This window comes from Lepus europaeus, chromosome 4 (genome assembly GCF_033115175.1).
Source record: "Lepus europaeus isolate LE1 chromosome 4, mLepTim1.pri, whole genome shotgun sequence".
Lineage (NCBI taxonomy): Eukaryota > Metazoa > Chordata > Mammalia > Lagomorpha > Leporidae > Lepus > Lepus europaeus.
Genome location: NC_084830.1, coordinates 97,145,678 through 97,162,637, shown reverse-complemented (window position 1 = coordinate 97,162,637; position 16,960 = coordinate 97,145,678). Strand labels below are relative to the sequence as shown.

Genomic DNA, 16,960 nt, shown 5'->3' with positions numbered 1-16,960 from the left:
TACCCATCAAGATCCCGAAGACCTTCTTCTCAGATCTGGAAAAAATGATGCTGAAATTCATATGGAGACACAGAAGACCTCGAATAGCCAAAGCAATCCTGTACAACAAAAACAAAGCCGGAGGCATCACAATACCTGATTTTAGGACATACTACAGGGCAGTTGTTATCAAAACAGCATGGTACTGGTACAGAAACAGATGGATAGACCAATGGAACAGAATAGAAACACCAGAAATCAATCCAAACATCTACAGCCAACTTATATTTGACCAAAGATCCAAATCTAATCCCTGGAATAAGGACAGTCTATTCAATAAATGGTGCTGGGAAAATTGGATTTCCACGTGCAGAAGCTTGAAGCAAGACCCATACCTATCACCTTACACAAAAATTCACTCAACATGGATTAAAGACTTAAATCTACGACCCGAAACCATCAAATTATTAGAGAGCATTGGAGAAACCCTGCAAGATATAGGCACAGGCAAAGACTTCCTGGAAAATACTCCAACAGCACAGGCAGTCAAAACCAAAATTAACATTTGGGATTGCATCAAATTGAGAAGTTTCTGTACTTCAAAAGAAACAGTCAGGAAAGTGAAGAGGCAACCAACAGAATGGGAAAAAATATTCGCAAACTATACTACAGATAAAGGATTGATAACCAGAATCTACAAAGAAATCAAGAAAATCCACAACAACAAAACAAACAACCCACTTAAGAGATGGGCCAAGGACCTCAATAGACATTTTTCGAAAGAGGAAATCCAAATGGCCAACAGACACATGAAAAAATGTTCAAAATCACTGGCAATCAGAGAAATGCAAATCAAAACCACAATGAGGTTCCATCTCACCCCGGTGAGAATGGCTCACATTCAGAAATCGACCAACAACAGATGCTGGAGAGGATGTGGGGAAAAAGGGACACTAACCCACTGTTGGTGGGAATGCAAACTGGTTAAGCCACTATGGAAGTCAGTCTGGAGATTCCTCAGAAACCTGAACATAACCCTACCATACAACCCAGCCATCCCACTCCTTGGGATTTACCCAAAGGAAATTAATTTGGCAAATAAAAAAGCCATCTGCACATTAATGTTTATTGCAGCTCAATTCACAATAGCTAAGACCTGGAACCAACCCAAATGCCCATCAACAGTAGACTGGATAAAGAAATTATGGGACATGTACTCCATAGAATACTATACAGCAGTAAGAAACAACGAAACCCAGTCATTTGCAACAAGATGGAGCAATCTGGAAAACATCATGCTGAGTGAATTAAGCCAGTCCCAAAGAGAAAAATATCATTTGTTTTCCCTGATCGGTGACAACTGAGCGCCAAAGGGGAAACCTGTTAAGTGAAATGGACACTATAAGCAACAATGAACTGATCAGCTCCTGTCCTGACTTTAGATGTACAATGTAATACTTTATCCTTTTTAGTATTTGTTGTTGTTGTTGTTGTTCTAGTACTAGTGGTTGAACTCAGTAATTAACACACAATTATTCTTAGGTGTTTAAATTTTAACTGAAAAGTGATCCCTGTTAAATCTAAGAGTGGAAAAAGAGAGGGAGGAGATGAACAATTTGGAACATGCTCAATCGGACTGGCCGCAAATGGTGGAGTTAGAAATGTGCCAGGGGATTCCAACACAATCCCATCAAGATGGCATGTACCAATGCCATCGCACTAGTCCAAGTGATCAATTTCAGCTCACAATTGATAGCTCTGATAGGTCTAAGAGTCAAAGAGATCACACAAACAAGACAAGTATCTGCTAATACTAACTGATAGAACCAAAAAGGGAGAGAAAGATCCAACATGGGAAGTGGGATACACAGCAGACTCATAGGATGGCAGATGTCCTAAACAACACTCTGGCCTCAGAATCAGCCCTCAAGGCATTCAGATCTGGCTGAAGAGCCCATGAGAGTATAGCAGGCATGGAAAGCCAAGATATCATGGAAAAAAAAAAAAAAGACCTAAATGAATGATCTCTGTGAGTGAGATCCCAGTGGAAAGAACGGGGCCATCAAAGAAGGAGGTACCCTTCTCCGAAGGGAGGAGAGAACTTCCACTTTGACTATGACCCTATCGGAATAAGACCAAAGTCAGCGAACTCTAAAGGCTTCCATAGCCCTGGCAACTCATGACTAGAGCCTAGGGAGATTACTGACGCCATGAACAGGAGTGTCAAATTGTTAAATCAGCAACAGGAGTCACTGTGTACTTACACCCCATGTGGGATCTGTCCCTAATGTGTCGTCTAAAGCGAAGTGATGCTATAACTAGTACTGAAACAGTATTTTTATACTTTGCGTTTCTGTGTGGGCACAAACTGATGAGGTCTTTACTAATTATATACTGAATTGATCTTCTGTATATAAAGAGAATTGGAAATGAAAAAAAAAAAACAACCTGGTGTTAAAATGGAAATGGCATAGAAAATTAATTAATTTGAAAAAAAAAATTATGTAGGATCTCTGTCTTTAATGTGCTGTACATTGCTATTTAATGCTATTATTAGTAATCCAATGGTAGTTTTTTCACTTTGTGTTGCTATATGGGCAAAATGTTGAAATCTTTACCTAATATATACTAAACTGATCTTCTGTATACAAAGAGAATTGAAAATGAATCTTTACATGAATGGAAGGGGAAAGGGAGCGGGAAGGGGGAGGATTGCGGGCGGGAGGGAAGTTATGGGAGGGGGGAAGCCATTGTAACCCATGGGCTATACTTTGGAAATTTATATTCATTAAATAAAAGTAAAAAAAAAAAAAAAAAAAGAATTAGAGAGAGGCCAGCACCGCGGCTCACTTGGCTAATCCTCCGCCTGCGGCGCCGGCACCCCAGGTTCTAGTCCCGGTTAGGGCACCGGATTCTGTCCCGGTTGCTCCTCTTCCACTCCAGCTGTCTGTTGTGGCCTGGGAAGGCAGTAGAAGATGGCCCAGTGCTTGGGCCCTGCACCCACATGGAAGACCAGGAGGAAGCACCTGGCTCCTGGCTTCGGAATGGCGCAGCGCGCTGGCCACAGCGGCCACTTGGGGGGTGAACCAACGGAAAAAGGAAGACCTTTCTCTCTGTCTCTCTCTCTCTCACTGTCTAACTCTGCCTGTCAAAAAAAAAAAAAAAAAAAAGAATTAGAGAGAGAGAGAGACATCAATATTCTATCCACTGGTTCACTCCCGAAATGGCCCCAATGGCCAGGGCTGGGCCAGACCAAAGTCAGGTGCCAGGAGCTTCCTCCAGTTCTCCCATGTGGGTACAAGGGCCCAAGCACTTGGACCATCTTCTGTTGTTTTCCAAGGCACATTAGCAGGGAGCTGTATCAAAAGTGGAGCAGGGGTCAGCGCTGTGGCATAGCACTTAAAGCCACTGCCCGCAGTGCCAGCATCCCACATGGGCACTGGTTCAAGTCCCACCTGCTCCACTTCCAATCCAGCTCTCTGCTATGACCTGGGAAAGCAGTGGAAGGTGGTCCAAGTCATTGGGCTCCTGCACCCGTGTGGAAGACCAGGAAGAGGCTCCTGGCTCTTGGCTTTGGATCAGCACAATTCCAGCCATTGCAGCCAACTAGGGAGTGAACCAGCATCTGGAAGACCTCTCTCTCTCTTCTCTTACAGCTCCGGCCATTGCGGCCAACTGGGGAGTGAACCAGCGGTTGGAAGACTTTCTCTCTTTCTCTCTCTCTGCCCCTCCTCTCTCTATGAACTCTTTCAAATAAATAAATAAATCTTAAAAAAAAAAAAAAAAAAAAAAAAGAAAGTAGAGCAGCCGGGACTGGAACTGATGTCCCTATGGGATGCTGGTGCCACAGGTGGTAGCCACAACATGGTCCCTAGATATTTTTGTTTGTTTATGTTTTCAAAATGAAGGCAGAAGATCATGTAAAATAAGAAATCTAAGGTACAATTCATAACTTTACAGCCAAATTGGTAGAATTTTCACTTTCTGACCTGTCCTTCTACATAGCATCTCACGCTAGTGAATCAACCTTCCTTAGGACGGTGTAAGACCCATTGTCCTGGGGATGGGGTCATGGTGCAGTGGCTAAGCTGCTGCTTGCATACCAGTTGCTCTGCTTCCAATCCAGCTCTCTGCTAATGTGCCTAGAAAGAGAGTAGATCCTGGCCCAGGCACCTGGGTCCCTAACTCCCACATGGAAAACCTGGTTGCTGGGGAGTGGTCACTCTCTCTATCTCTCCGTCTCTGTCACTCTGCCTTTAAAATAAATAAATCTTCAACACAAACAACTGTTCATGAACCTCAGCATGTACATGCCTATCATGCACATGCATGCCTACCACATATACACTCACTAAACACTCTCTATCAGGGCTAGCTTCTACTGTCCTCAAGCCAAGACAAGGTGCTTCCCTCTCCAGTTCCCATAACTTGGATTTTATCTCTGACAGAAGTGAAGAGAGAATGAGGGCTCCTTTATAAACCATCACCACTTTGCACCAGAGCAGATGCTCTTATCAGCAACATTGCAGGCAGAACTGTAAATTTCTTGTTAGAGATGCCACCTGCCTTTACCTGGCCAGCTCTCCTCCCAGGCCAGCTAAGTAATGAAAGTCAACAGAGTGCCTTCCCCTAGGAGCTTCACACCTCCCTTAGGATATACCCCATGTGAAGAGATAGATAGGTCTGGGCCTCTGAATTTACAAGGCCTAAAGCCCACCAGATTATTATCAAGCCCCTTCTATCAGGTTCTATTTGCCTCTCAATCAGAAAACTTCATTGTAGCTTAGACAGCACCTTTCTTAGCTCCTCTAATAATGACTCTGTCCTTTGTTCTAGGCCCTGTCTAGTGCACTTGGGCCTCATTCCTTTGTAATCATAACCTCTACTCTACCACCAATGGCTCTACTCCCAACATGTGTGTACTGATGGTCCTCTTCCCCACTTAATGCTGTATAATTGTTCAAACCTGGTAAATGCCACTCTTAGGATCATTGGTTACTATCCTCACTCTGTCTTTTATGACCTCGTCTAAATATGATCAGAGTTGGCAAACTTGGAAGGCTTCCATAGCCTTGGCAACTCATGACGACAGCCTAGGGTGGTTACTGGCGCCATAAACTAGAGTGTCAATTTGTTGGGTCAACAACAGGAGCCACTGTGCACTTGCTCCTCATGTGGGATCTCTGTCCTTAATGTGCTGTCCATTGTGATTTAATGCTATAACTAGTACTCAAACAGTATGTTTCACTTTGTGTTTCTATGTGGGTGAAAACTGTTGAAATCTTTATACTAAATTGATCTTCTGTATATAAAGAGAATTGAAAATGAATCTTGATGCAAATGGAAGGGGAGAGGGAGCGGGAGAGGGGAGGGTTGCGGGTGGGAGGGAAGTTATGGGGGGGGAAGCCATTGTAATCCATAAGCTGTACACTGGAAATTTATATTCATTAAATAAAAGTTAAAAAAAAAAAAAAAAACTTATCTAAATTAACAACATATTCTGAGTGGCCAGACTAAGGATCCGCCCATGGGAAAGGACTTTCAATAAGTCCAGCCAATCAGATGCAGTGAACACGTCTGCTACCCAACAGTGCTTTCCATGTCTCCTTCCTGAGCACCACCTCCCACCAGTTCAACTCTCCATCTACCAAGGTGTCTGCACTGATGGAGCCACCCATCTCCTGGGAACTCACAGTTCTCCACCTTGTATCCCAGCCTCTGTAAACACTATCACCATATGGGAATAAAAAACTTAAGGAATATGAAAATGTGAGAAATCCAGACTGGGGTAAACATCTGGTCAGCAGTTAAGACACCAGGTTAGGATAAGCCTGCATCCCATTAGAGTAGCTGGGTTTGAGTCCAGCATCTACTTCTGACTCCAGCTTCCTGCTTTCAGAACCTGGATTGAGTTCACGGCTCCTGGCTTCAGCCTGGCTCAGCCCCAGCCATTTCAAACATTTGGTGAGAGAAACAGCAAATGGAAGTTCTTCTCTCCATCTCAGTCTGTCTCTGTCTCCCAGTCTCTCAAATAAATAAGTAAAAATTTAAAAAATAAAGATCACAGAGCCTCTGTCAGGATGAGCTCTTGTAGCATGCCCCACGCAAGTTACTACCTCCAGGGGTTATTTTACAAGAGATCACTGGAAGCCTACGGACAGGGCCAAAAGGAATCAGAAGCTCTGGACAGGTGTGTGGAGACTCAGTGGTACCATCTATCAAGGTTAAACAAGGATGCAGGGCGCTCATCTCACGGCACAGCACAGCAGAAGCCTGACCGCTGTGACTGACACACAGCGAGTCACCTTCCCAGAATGAATCCGCACAGAACCAGCCATGCTAACTGGGGTGAGGTTGACCTACCCAGGACATCCAGCGCTTCAATAGTCCTCTCCTGGATGAACGTGTTGTAGCACTCGAGCGCGGCCAGCAGCAGGCCCAGCCACTGCAGCGTTGTGCGCAGGCTGAAGGGCCCCTGCAAGTGGAAGAGGGTGGGCTGAGCAAGGATGCCCGCCGGCCGGTCACCACTACTACCACCCCCTTCAAACGTGTTTATGAGAAAAGAGGTCTCTTCTTTCTTCATAAGATCTTTCAGCCATAATGAAGGGGATTTGTTGCCTTAAGAAAGAAACAAAATTAAAATGCACATATAAATAACTTCCACATGGTTAATTGTTTTAATTCAACCTCTGCATCTAGTTAAAACAGCCAAATGAGATGGGATAATCTTTTTTATTTTATTACAGCACACATAACTTGTTTCAACAAGGTATCTCCACCAAAGTCACTCTCTTGGGCTTCTTTGAACATTTTAAAAACAACTGAACACCACTTAGAACAGCTATAAATGAACACCCTTTTCAAGTCAAAAAGGAGAGCTGTGACTGCTGGGCTCCTAGGCTGGCTCTGCCACCTCCCAGCCAGGGGCTGGGCCTCTCTGTGGCTCAGTTAGTTTACTCATCTACAAAGAAGAACCGTATCAATCTCTGGCTCTTGGGTTACCTTATATGAACTAGTTATTGTTTGAATACATGCTTAGAACAGAACCGCCAGACAGTATGTGCAGTGTATATTGAGTCAAATTACCCACCTTTCAAAGAATATTTTTGGGGCAGGCGATGTGGCATAGCAGGTAAAGCTGCCACCTGTGATGCCAGCATCTCATATAGCACCAGTTTGTGTCCCCGCTGCTCCATTTCCTATCCAGCTCCCTGTTAATGGGTTGGGAAAAGCAGCAGAAGATAGCCCCAGTACTTGCTACCCTTGTGGTAGACTCAAAGCAACTCCTGGATCCTGGCTTCAGCCTGGCCCTGTCCTGGCTGATGTAGCCATTTAGGGAATGAACTAGTGAATGGAATCCCTCTCTTTTCTCTGTCTTTCCCTCTCTGTAGCTCTTTCACATAAATCTTAAAAAAGCAAGGGTGGGGGGGTGAGGTGTGTGAAGTACATAAAATTGCATCCTGTATGCTCCGAAAAAACCATATCACTCTAACAAAGTTAGAGAAGAAGCCAAAACAGTCATCTACTTCTGATGTGTTACAAGGAGAACATTTTACACACTAGCATTGTGGCACTGTGCGCCCACAATGCCAACATCCCATGTAGGTGCTGGTTCATGTCCCAGATGTTCCACTTCCAATACAGCTCCCTGCTAATATCCTGGGAAAGCAGTGGAGTACTGCCCAAATGTTTGGGCCCCTACCATCCATGTGGGAGACCTGGAGGAAGCTCCTGACTTGGGCACCCACGGGATGCTGGCACGGCAGAAGACAACTTTACCCACTACGCCACAGCAACAGTTCCAAAATAAACATCTTTTAATTTCATTTTCCATAAACTTTTTTGAAGCACTCTCATTTAATATTATTATATTACAGGATAACAAAACTTGGAACTCTAAGTTTCAGAAGTCAAGAGAACCAAGAAGTCATTTTTCCTCTTGTTCCATGAAGACCTATCCAGATAGCAGACCACACCCCCTGTTCTGCCCTGCAGTGAGCTCCTCCCTGACTCAACAGGCATGCACAGCCACAAGCAGCACATCTGGCTCTGGGTTGGTGCCCAGTGCACATGAAAGAGGAAGTCAACACCAGTTCCATTCCAAGACACAGCTTCCTCCCCACACATCAAAGCCACCAAACCCTGACTTGGCATCAGTGGAGAAAGTAGAACATTTATTCCTGAGAAATCCAGCTATTATTTCAAGCAGCTTAATGATTTAGTGAATAACTACCCAAAAGCTTCACTGCTTTCCTTTAATAGCACAATGATCTGAGATCATTCCTAATAGCACAATGATCTGAGATCATTCCAATTTAGGATTCTAGCAGGTTCATATTAATTATACGTTGAGATAGACTGTGTTATTTCATTAACTGTTAATATTCTGAATTGTGATTAAATATCATATTGACTACAGTGGTCACCCAACTCTTCTTTATTTCTTTTAAAGAGAATAGGAAAGAAGCAAAGTGGTAGTGAAATTAAAAAGATATGGGGAAATTCTAAATCTACTTCTTATCTATCATTTGACTAATACCAAAGTAGCATTTTTTTATTTCTTTCTATAAATCTTTGAGAAATGCAGTCATAACATCATGTCATACAAACCTGAAATGATTACTGAACATAATTATGTTTTGTGTTTATTAAAAACATATTACTTGTAATACTCATTTAAATAATAGAAGGATCATATTTTTAATAAATCTATGTGTTCATACTACTAGCAACAGCAAAACTCATTTTATAGGATGTAAGAATCAGCATACCTGGCAATAAAGGAACAAATTTATAAAAGAGTTCTATGGACTTGTGTCGGCATTCAGTCTGAGGCCTCCCACAACGGGCTAACAGCCACTTGACCAGATCTGATAAACACAGTGATGCTGAAGGTGGGAATCCTCTACAGGGAGAAAACATACTGCTGTCACTAACGTGCTTTGACGTCAATGTTTGGCTATCCCAGAATCTAGAAATAACTCATCAATTTGACCACATTGACATATGTAGAGACCTCATTAAAGGGCATTCAACTCATGTTTTATCATTAGGACACAATCAGCCATCAAAGGGTAAATGGGCCCCACAGGCTGATGACCTTCATTTTTATTTTTATCCGGGAAAAATTTAAAAGCATTTCTTAATGGAACAGCACACCAAGTATTTTCATGCATCCTTTTTAATTTGTTTAAAAAAAAAAACAAAAACAAGGATTCAAGATCTAAAACAGCACTTCTCAGAGTGTGCCCCCAGCTTCACCTGTGAACTTGTTGTAAATGCAAGTTCTCTGACCCCACCCCAGACTTGACAGAGAAATCCTGAGGTGCAGGCTGGCCCAGCAATCTGTTTTAACAAGGTCTCCAGTATATTCTAATAGGTGCTAAAGTCTGAAACCAACAATATATAGAGATGTCATAATGGTAGAATCTGAAAGAATCAAATTTAAATCAGGAAAAATATACGTCCAGTCCACATGGTACTATGCCTGTCCAGAGCACTGGCCGCCAGTATAGGCACCTGCAGAGATTCCTGAGCGGCTGATACATGGCACCACACCCTGTCTGAGAATGAGACACAGGGGATGGGAATGACAGCAATGGCTGGAACCCACTGGCTGATACCCAGCCTTGGCTCTTGGCAGCTTTGTTTCACAATTCTATTTTTCCATGAGTGTCAAAATCCTACCATTTCACCATTCAATGATTATATTTCAAAATTTACTGCATAACAATTCATGTACATGCTAGTAAAACAATTCAACATCAATTTGTATTCAAAATTAGTGCAAGTAAAATAAAGTGCTTGTTACAAAACTAATGTTAAATTTGTATCTATTACTCCAACTAAGAACACATACTTTATACCTTAAACCAAGTATTTCCAAACATAGAGCTTTTGCTTTAGAAAATGGACTCTCCTACTACTTCTACACATTCCTTATTTTAAAAACTAATTCCTTATACTTGCACACATCCATCCTACGTTGCCCTTCATAAACTGAGAATCAGTTTTATGTTTGGAAACGAAAAGGAAAAGGAAGCAATAACACCCACCGTGGCAACCGCCGTTTTTTTGGTTTGTTTAAAGAAACGCATTTCTTCTCGATGATGCGGCTTAGGTGGTCAACGGCATCACAACACTGTTGAACTGTACCTGTTCTCAAGTACAAAGAAGACATAGAACTGACTACAATGAATAAATTAGAATTATTAATTTGTTGGCCTAATTTTTTTAATTAAAAAGATGGTTTTACTATAGGTTTAAAATCATTTTACCTTTCAGAATATAAAACTTAATAACTGATTCACACAGCATGTTCAAACTGAAACCCATATTTAAGACTGCAACATAGTTTGACACACACATGTGCACACCTGCACACACAGAGTAATACCACATGTAATCAGCATCACGAACCAGACAAGCACAGCTTTACTTAAAGGATCGGACATGGAGGGGACCTTGTAGATATCCCAAGACCCACATACCAGGCCACAGCCTGTGTGACCTCTTCTTCTTGCAAGTGATAAACTACGTGATAGTTTAGTAATATGGACACTTTGGATAGAGAACAGAAATAAGATGGCAAACCACCCACAGAAATAAAATTATTTAGGAAAGGAGCCTTATACAACTTATTTTGACTTTTCTCACCAAGAAAAGGCTTCCTTCTATGCTTTTTAAATATAGCAGTGATTTCAGAGTAGAGTTTTACTTGTTTAGGAAAATTTACCTATATGGGAAATTAAGATAAACAAGGCAAATTCAAGGTATTTGATGGCAAGGACTGAGTTTAAAGCTTTTTGACAGGGCTGGTGCTGTAGCATAGCACTTAAGCTGCAGCCCATGATGCTGGTATCCCATATAGGTGCCAGTTTATGTCCCAGCTGCTCCACTTCCTATCTACCTCCCTGCTAATGTGTCTGGGAAATCAGCAGATGATCCAAGTACATGGGTCCCTGCACCCAAATGGGGACCTGGATGAAGCTCCTAGCTCCTGGTTTCAGCCTGGTCCAGCCTGACCTTTGCCATTTGGGGAGTGAACCAGCAGGTGGAAAATCCTTCTCCTTCTCTAGGCCTTTCAAATAAATAAATCCAAAAAAAAAAAAGAAAAAAGAAAAGAAAAAAAAAAAAAAAGGAAGGAAGGAGGAGTATCACGATTTAAAAAAAAAAAAAAAAAAAATCCCTAGGCTAATCCTCTGCCTAGCGGTGCCGGCATACCAGCTTCTAGTCCCAGTCGGGGTGCCGGATCCTGTCCCGGTAGCCCCTCTTCCAGGCCAGCTCTCTGCTGTGGCCAGGGAGTGCAGTGGAGGATGGCCCAAGTGCTTGGGCCCTGCAGCCCATGGGAGACCAGGATACGCACCTTGCTCCTGCCATCAGAACAGTGCGGTGCGCCGGCCGCAGCACGCCAGCCGTGGCGGCCATTGGAGGGTGAACCAACGGCAAAAAGGAAGACCTTTCTCTCTGTCTCTCTCTCACTGTCCACTCTGCCTGTAAAAAAAAAAAATCCTTTTGCCTACACTAAGAACATCACAGCAGAGGATCAGGACCTCTCACCTCCCAGAGTCAGGCAGGAGTGGCTATCAGGGGTACTTGGTGAGTCTTAGAGGATGAGGGAAGGAGAAAACCTTCACAAGCTGGAGTTTGGGCACTGAGGAGTGTATCTCCCCTTCATATTTGCCAGGTTTATGGGAGACAGAGAAAACAACTCCCCATAACAGAATCATGTTAAGACCTGTAAAGCAAACAGATTTGGGAAGCAAACAGAAGGCTTGGGGGAGACAAACCTAAGGATTTCTCGTCTGCGTGAGCTAAGGCCAGACTTTCCATATATATCACCAAGGCTTCAAACACAAACTGTTCTACCAGGGACTCTTCTTCCCTGCAAAACAAACAGCAATAAACTTACCCAAGAGAATCATAAAGCAGACCGCACACAGCAAACAGTAATGGTGTTAAAGAATGCACACATTAATTAAATTTGCTTTTTTTAAAAAAAGGCTCAAATACTTGTCAAAGAAGACTACTTCCCATAACAAACTAAGACAAATGCATAAACCAAAAAGAGGCAGCACCAGCTTTTTCTCCATGTACACAACCTCCCCCTCACTCTCCCATCCCTGGGGCTGTAGACAGCACCTAACCTTAGAACTGCTTCTCTGACCACACAGCTCATTAAAATTCAGTGCAGGGAAAAAGAATAGATTATACCATATCCACAGTCTTCCAAAATAAAGGAATTCTAAAAGCTCTCAACCTGTCTAAAAACAAGTCAACATCAATAGTAAGTTCTAAGCCTTTTATAGGCATACCCCCTACATGCAAATAATCTGATCAGTGACATCTTTGGACCATGTATTTATATAGAAACTTACAGTGGCGCCAAGCACCAGCGCCAAGAACTAAACTGCAGAAGTGAGTTCTCACTAGAAAATGTGTTCCTTACTGAAACAGGATATCCAACGGTTAAGAGCAAAACAACGGGTATACACAATAATTCTCACAGGAGATCTTAGATAACTAAGAAAAAAGAATTCCAGTTGAGTCTTCTGTCCCCATGTTGCTAGGTTGCTGCACCACTGACTTGGAAGAAGTGTAGCCACAGAACAAGAGACGCTGAGAAAAGCATGGAGGATATGGAGGACTTGGAACAAGAACTGCAAACTGCTGTTCCACTTGACAGAAGTATTAGCCTAATATATAGATATGCAGATATATACACTTATAGGTAGATACATACATATATATATATATATACATATATATATATATATTTGGTTTTTTATTTGAATCTCATGGGCAGGGACTCTCAAGAGTTCCACAAGCCCCAAATGCCTTCCAACGTGTCACACCCAGATCTGACACTGAGCCAATCAACAAAAATAGAATGAGTAAAGACTGGAGGTAAGATTAAAAAAAAAAAAAGTGGGTGTCAATAAACAAACTGGCGAAGCTAGAAAAGGTTCAGCTGGAGGACTGTAAAAAGGTTGGTTGGGTTTAACTGCAGAGGTGTTGGAAATCCAAGCCAACTGCACCAGGAAAATAGTAAAAAGTGCAAATACAGAATGATGTGACAAAACAAGGATTCCACCTGTGCTAAGACAGCTCAGTGTCACACAGAAAGTGAACATTCAGATCCTATTTACAGGATTCAACATGCACCACCTCAAAAACTTTTTTTTTTTTTTGACAGGTAGAGTGGACAGTGAGAGAGAGAGAGAGACAGAGAGAAAAGTCCTCCTTTTTTGCCGTTGGTTCACCCTCCAATGGCCACTGCGTCCAGCTCGTCTCGCCGATCCGAAGCTAGGAGCCAGGTGCTTCTCCTGGTCTCCCATGCGGGTGCAGGGCCCAAGCACTTGGGCCATCCTCCACTGCACTCCCGGGCCATAGCAGAGAGCTGGCCTGGAAGAGGCGCAACCAGGATAGAATCTGGCGCCCCAACTGGGACTAGAACCCGGTGTGCCAGCGCCGCCAGGCGGAGGATTAGCCTGTTAAGCCAAGGCGCCGGCCATCACCTCAAAAACTTTATCTCCCAGGTACCCTTTCTCAAAAAGTCACTTGAAATGTGGACCAACTAATAAAGAGTATCCAAGAGGCAGGCGCCGTGGCTCACTAGGCTAATCCTCCGCCTTGTGGCGCCGGCACACCGCGTTCTAGTCCCAGTCGGGGCGCCGGATTCTTTCCCGGTTGCCCCTCTTCCAGGCCAGCTCTCTGCTATGGCCAGGGAGTGCAGTGGAGGATGGCCCAAGTACTTGGGCCCTGCACCCTATGGGAGACCAGGATAGGCACCTGGCTCCTGCCATCGGATCAGCGCGGTGCGCCGGCTGCAGTGCACCGGCCGCGCCGGCCATTGGAGGGTGAACCAACGGCAAAAAGGAAGACCTTTCTCTCTGTCTCTCTCTCACTATCCACTCTGCCTGTCAAAAAAAAAAGTATCCAAGAAAAACAACAACAAGGGGAGAAGAAAACAGAAGCTCAAATACAGGAAAGAGGGAAAGGGATATCCTAAGGGACAATCACAGATACCCTGAGCATCAGCAGTGCATCAGAGTGTGTCTGGGACTGTGGAGGAGGTGCCTCCACCAGGACACAACTGTAGGGCTCCTTCAACTTGGAAGGGACACCCAGGTGAGCCCAGACCAAACTGCTGTCTGAACCTGGCCCACCATGCCCACATGTTTGAAGTTCTGTGTTCCGCCCAGATCAGTTGACCAGGTACATGTACTCATAAGAGTACTTCGCTCTGATCCACTCCTGTCAGACAGGGTAGGCCACTGCGAGCTGAGAGGCAGAAACCAAAGGTCAGCCCACAACCTGCAACGATATTCCCAGCATCTGTCGGCCATCTCTGGAGAACCCCGCTGCCCAGGACTAACCCTGGATCTTGTAATGCAGAAGTGGGGAAACTTTTTTTCTGTCAAGGGCCATTTGGATATATTTATAACATCATGCACCAGCCACACAAAATTATCAACCAAAAAAGTAGTCTGTTACTTAATTTCAAGTCCCATCTGCAGTTGCTTTGGTGTGTCCAGACATTCCTTAGCCCTGCTAGTCATCTCTCTCTCTTGTGATCTCTGAAGGAGGCTCCAGCCAGACTCCTCTTAGCTGCCTGTCTCCCAGGACCCCCGACCTGACAGGAGAATGTGCTGTGCTCACACTTAGTAGTGTCAGCTTTCTAAAATCCAAGGACACAGTATGTATGATTGGAAGCACAAGTAACAAAACTATAAAGAAAAAGAGAAAAAGCAACATAAAAGTCAGGAGAATGATCCCTCTGGGATAGTGAGGGTTTGGGAGGTTTCTAGAACATTGGCAATTTCTTAACCTCAAGGGTAAGTACACAGGACTTGTCTTATTAGTCTATAAACTTTACATGTTTTATATACTCTTCTGCACACAGGTTTCACAATTTAAAAAGCTAAAAAGTAACCTATGGCTTCAAACTCTAAGCAGTCAGTTATACAAATAAATATATACACATTCCCAACCACGCATCCTCTTATTTTTTTATTACTGATCTCCTCCAGATTATCAACCATCCACCTATCCCTACCTTCTCTTTGTCTCCTCTCCTCTATCCCAACTGCCACTTATTCAGAGAAGCTATTCCAACCCAAAACGCTCAGGTAGCTCATAATATTATTAGTGATAATGCATCATTATTTAGCATCACTGATATCAGTTACAAATCTTACATGTCCCTATGCGACTAGTTAATTATTGTCTGTCTCACGTTCTGAAGTGCAACCCTCATGAGAGGGTACATCTTTGAAACTCCACCATGTGGCACAGGGCCCAGCATATAATAATATTAATAAATAGTGCTGAAGGATGGCATGAACGAATGAGCAAACACACTGCTGCCTTAGGGGAGTGACTAATGCATTGGTCCTTGGGCTTGGGCAACAGCCTATTCCTTGGTGTCCTGGGCCTTCAGTCTCATCCCAGTGAGATCCACTCTCCACAGGCACCAGCAGTTCACCTTTGGGAGAAAATCTAAGTGCAGCACTCCCTGCTCTCACTATTCCAAAGACTATGAGCAGATGTGACCCACACTTCGTCCCCTATCAGACAAGGGCGCTCAGCGGCCTCATTGTGCTTCCCTCCACTGTCAGACTCCGTAGTCTGGGAGCACCAGGCATCGTCATCACCAGAGATCCCATCTCATTTCTCCCCTTCCCACCCTGTGATGTGAAATGCCTCAGCTGGCTTCCATTCATCCCTTAAGTCTCATTTCAGGGATAAACTCTGCCAGTAGGCTTGGCCTCCAGGGCACTTCCCTGGGTTCCAAAAGACCCTGGATTCCAACAGACTTCTGGTGTTCCAATAGACTTCCGGTGTTGTGCTTATAAAACTGCTATTGTATTAGGTTGGTAAGCCCAACTTCTCAGTAGTTTCTAAGTTTCTTGCATGCAAATTAAATATTAATTAATTTTAAAACCCCAGAACACAGCACAGCATCCAGCACATACTGACTAAAATAGACCATGATATGTGAATACACGGACACACAGAGTTACACATCAAGTCACCTTCAAAATCAAAACCTGCTGTAAGTTTCAAGAGTGTCTTTTACCTTCTTCCTGGCAGTAGCTCCCATACCTGAATTCCTTGTAGATGTTATTGAAAGCGAGTGATGCCCCAAGCCTCTTGAAAGCACTGGGGTGGAGTGCAAAGCTGTACAGGCGCTTGAACAGCGATTTGGTGTTGACTGGACTCTTTTCCTGCTGCTGTGGGCTTGTTTGTTTAATGGACCATTTGAGGAATTCTCGAACACAACGACCACAAAAGTCTCTTAAAGTACTGTCAACGGGGTCCACAATTCCATCCTGAAACAAGACAAAGGGGCCTTGATTTGTAATCATTTGAAAATGACAACCGAATTTCCTTGGTCTGCCTCTTAACATAACTGAAATCTAGCACCAATCAGGATGAAATCAACACTAGCAAAACCTACCCAGTTGACCAGAATCCAGATTCAAATAACTATTTCTTTTTGACCTACTGAGAACACTTCCTTTTAAACAAAGTAATAAGCTTGAAAAGCCCATGGGAAGGGGAAAGTATTTTAAGTTATAGCCACACAAGCCTTTCCCTTCCCTGAAGAAACACAATGGCTATACCAAGAACCTTTGCGGCTGCGGATTTTACCCACTAACAGTGTCTGAGGTGCTCTAGGGTGAAGGAAAGTAAGCCCCTTGGTCGGTCCAAGGAAACTGTATTCTCACAGAAACAAACAGTGGCTGCTGTGTGGTTCTGAAAACCTAATTTTCGGAAAGAGCAATCCCCATAAGGCACAGTCTCGGCATGTTTGCAGAAAACTGCTAAGGACATCTGACCACAGAGATTCCATATAGAGAAACACTCTGCTCAGTGGTTCTGCTGTCCTCTAGGCCCTGTCCCCTCTCAGGTCTACAAAGGAAGAGTAACACTAAAATAGGGGAGCTCTGCCCGACATCCCATAATCTGCCACGTG

The 16,960-nt window shown here is 43.7% G+C and overlaps 1 protein-coding gene across 5 annotated transcripts in view; it reads right to left on the bottom strand.

Annotated features, from left to right (window-relative positions):
* The window catches only part of PRKDC (protein kinase, DNA-activated, catalytic subunit), a 190,898-nt gene that overhangs the window by 128,392 nt on the left and 45,546 nt on the right, over nucleotides 1–16,960 (bottom strand). For all 5 annotated transcript variants that reach the window (XM_062188515.1, XM_062188516.1, XM_062188518.1 and 2 more), the window contains 5 exons: nucleotides 16,087–16,313; nucleotides 11,769–11,863; nucleotides 10,035–10,134; nucleotides 8,751–8,884; nucleotides 6,343–6,597 (listed from right to left, as the gene is read on the bottom strand). In XM_062188515.1, the coding sequence (XP_062044499.1) occupies nucleotides 6,343–6,597; nucleotides 8,751–8,884; nucleotides 10,035–10,134; nucleotides 11,769–11,863; nucleotides 16,087–16,313 (811 nt within the window). The remainder of the gene's footprint in view (nucleotides 1–6,342; nucleotides 6,598–8,750; nucleotides 8,885–10,034; nucleotides 10,135–11,768; nucleotides 11,864–16,086; nucleotides 16,314–16,960) is intronic.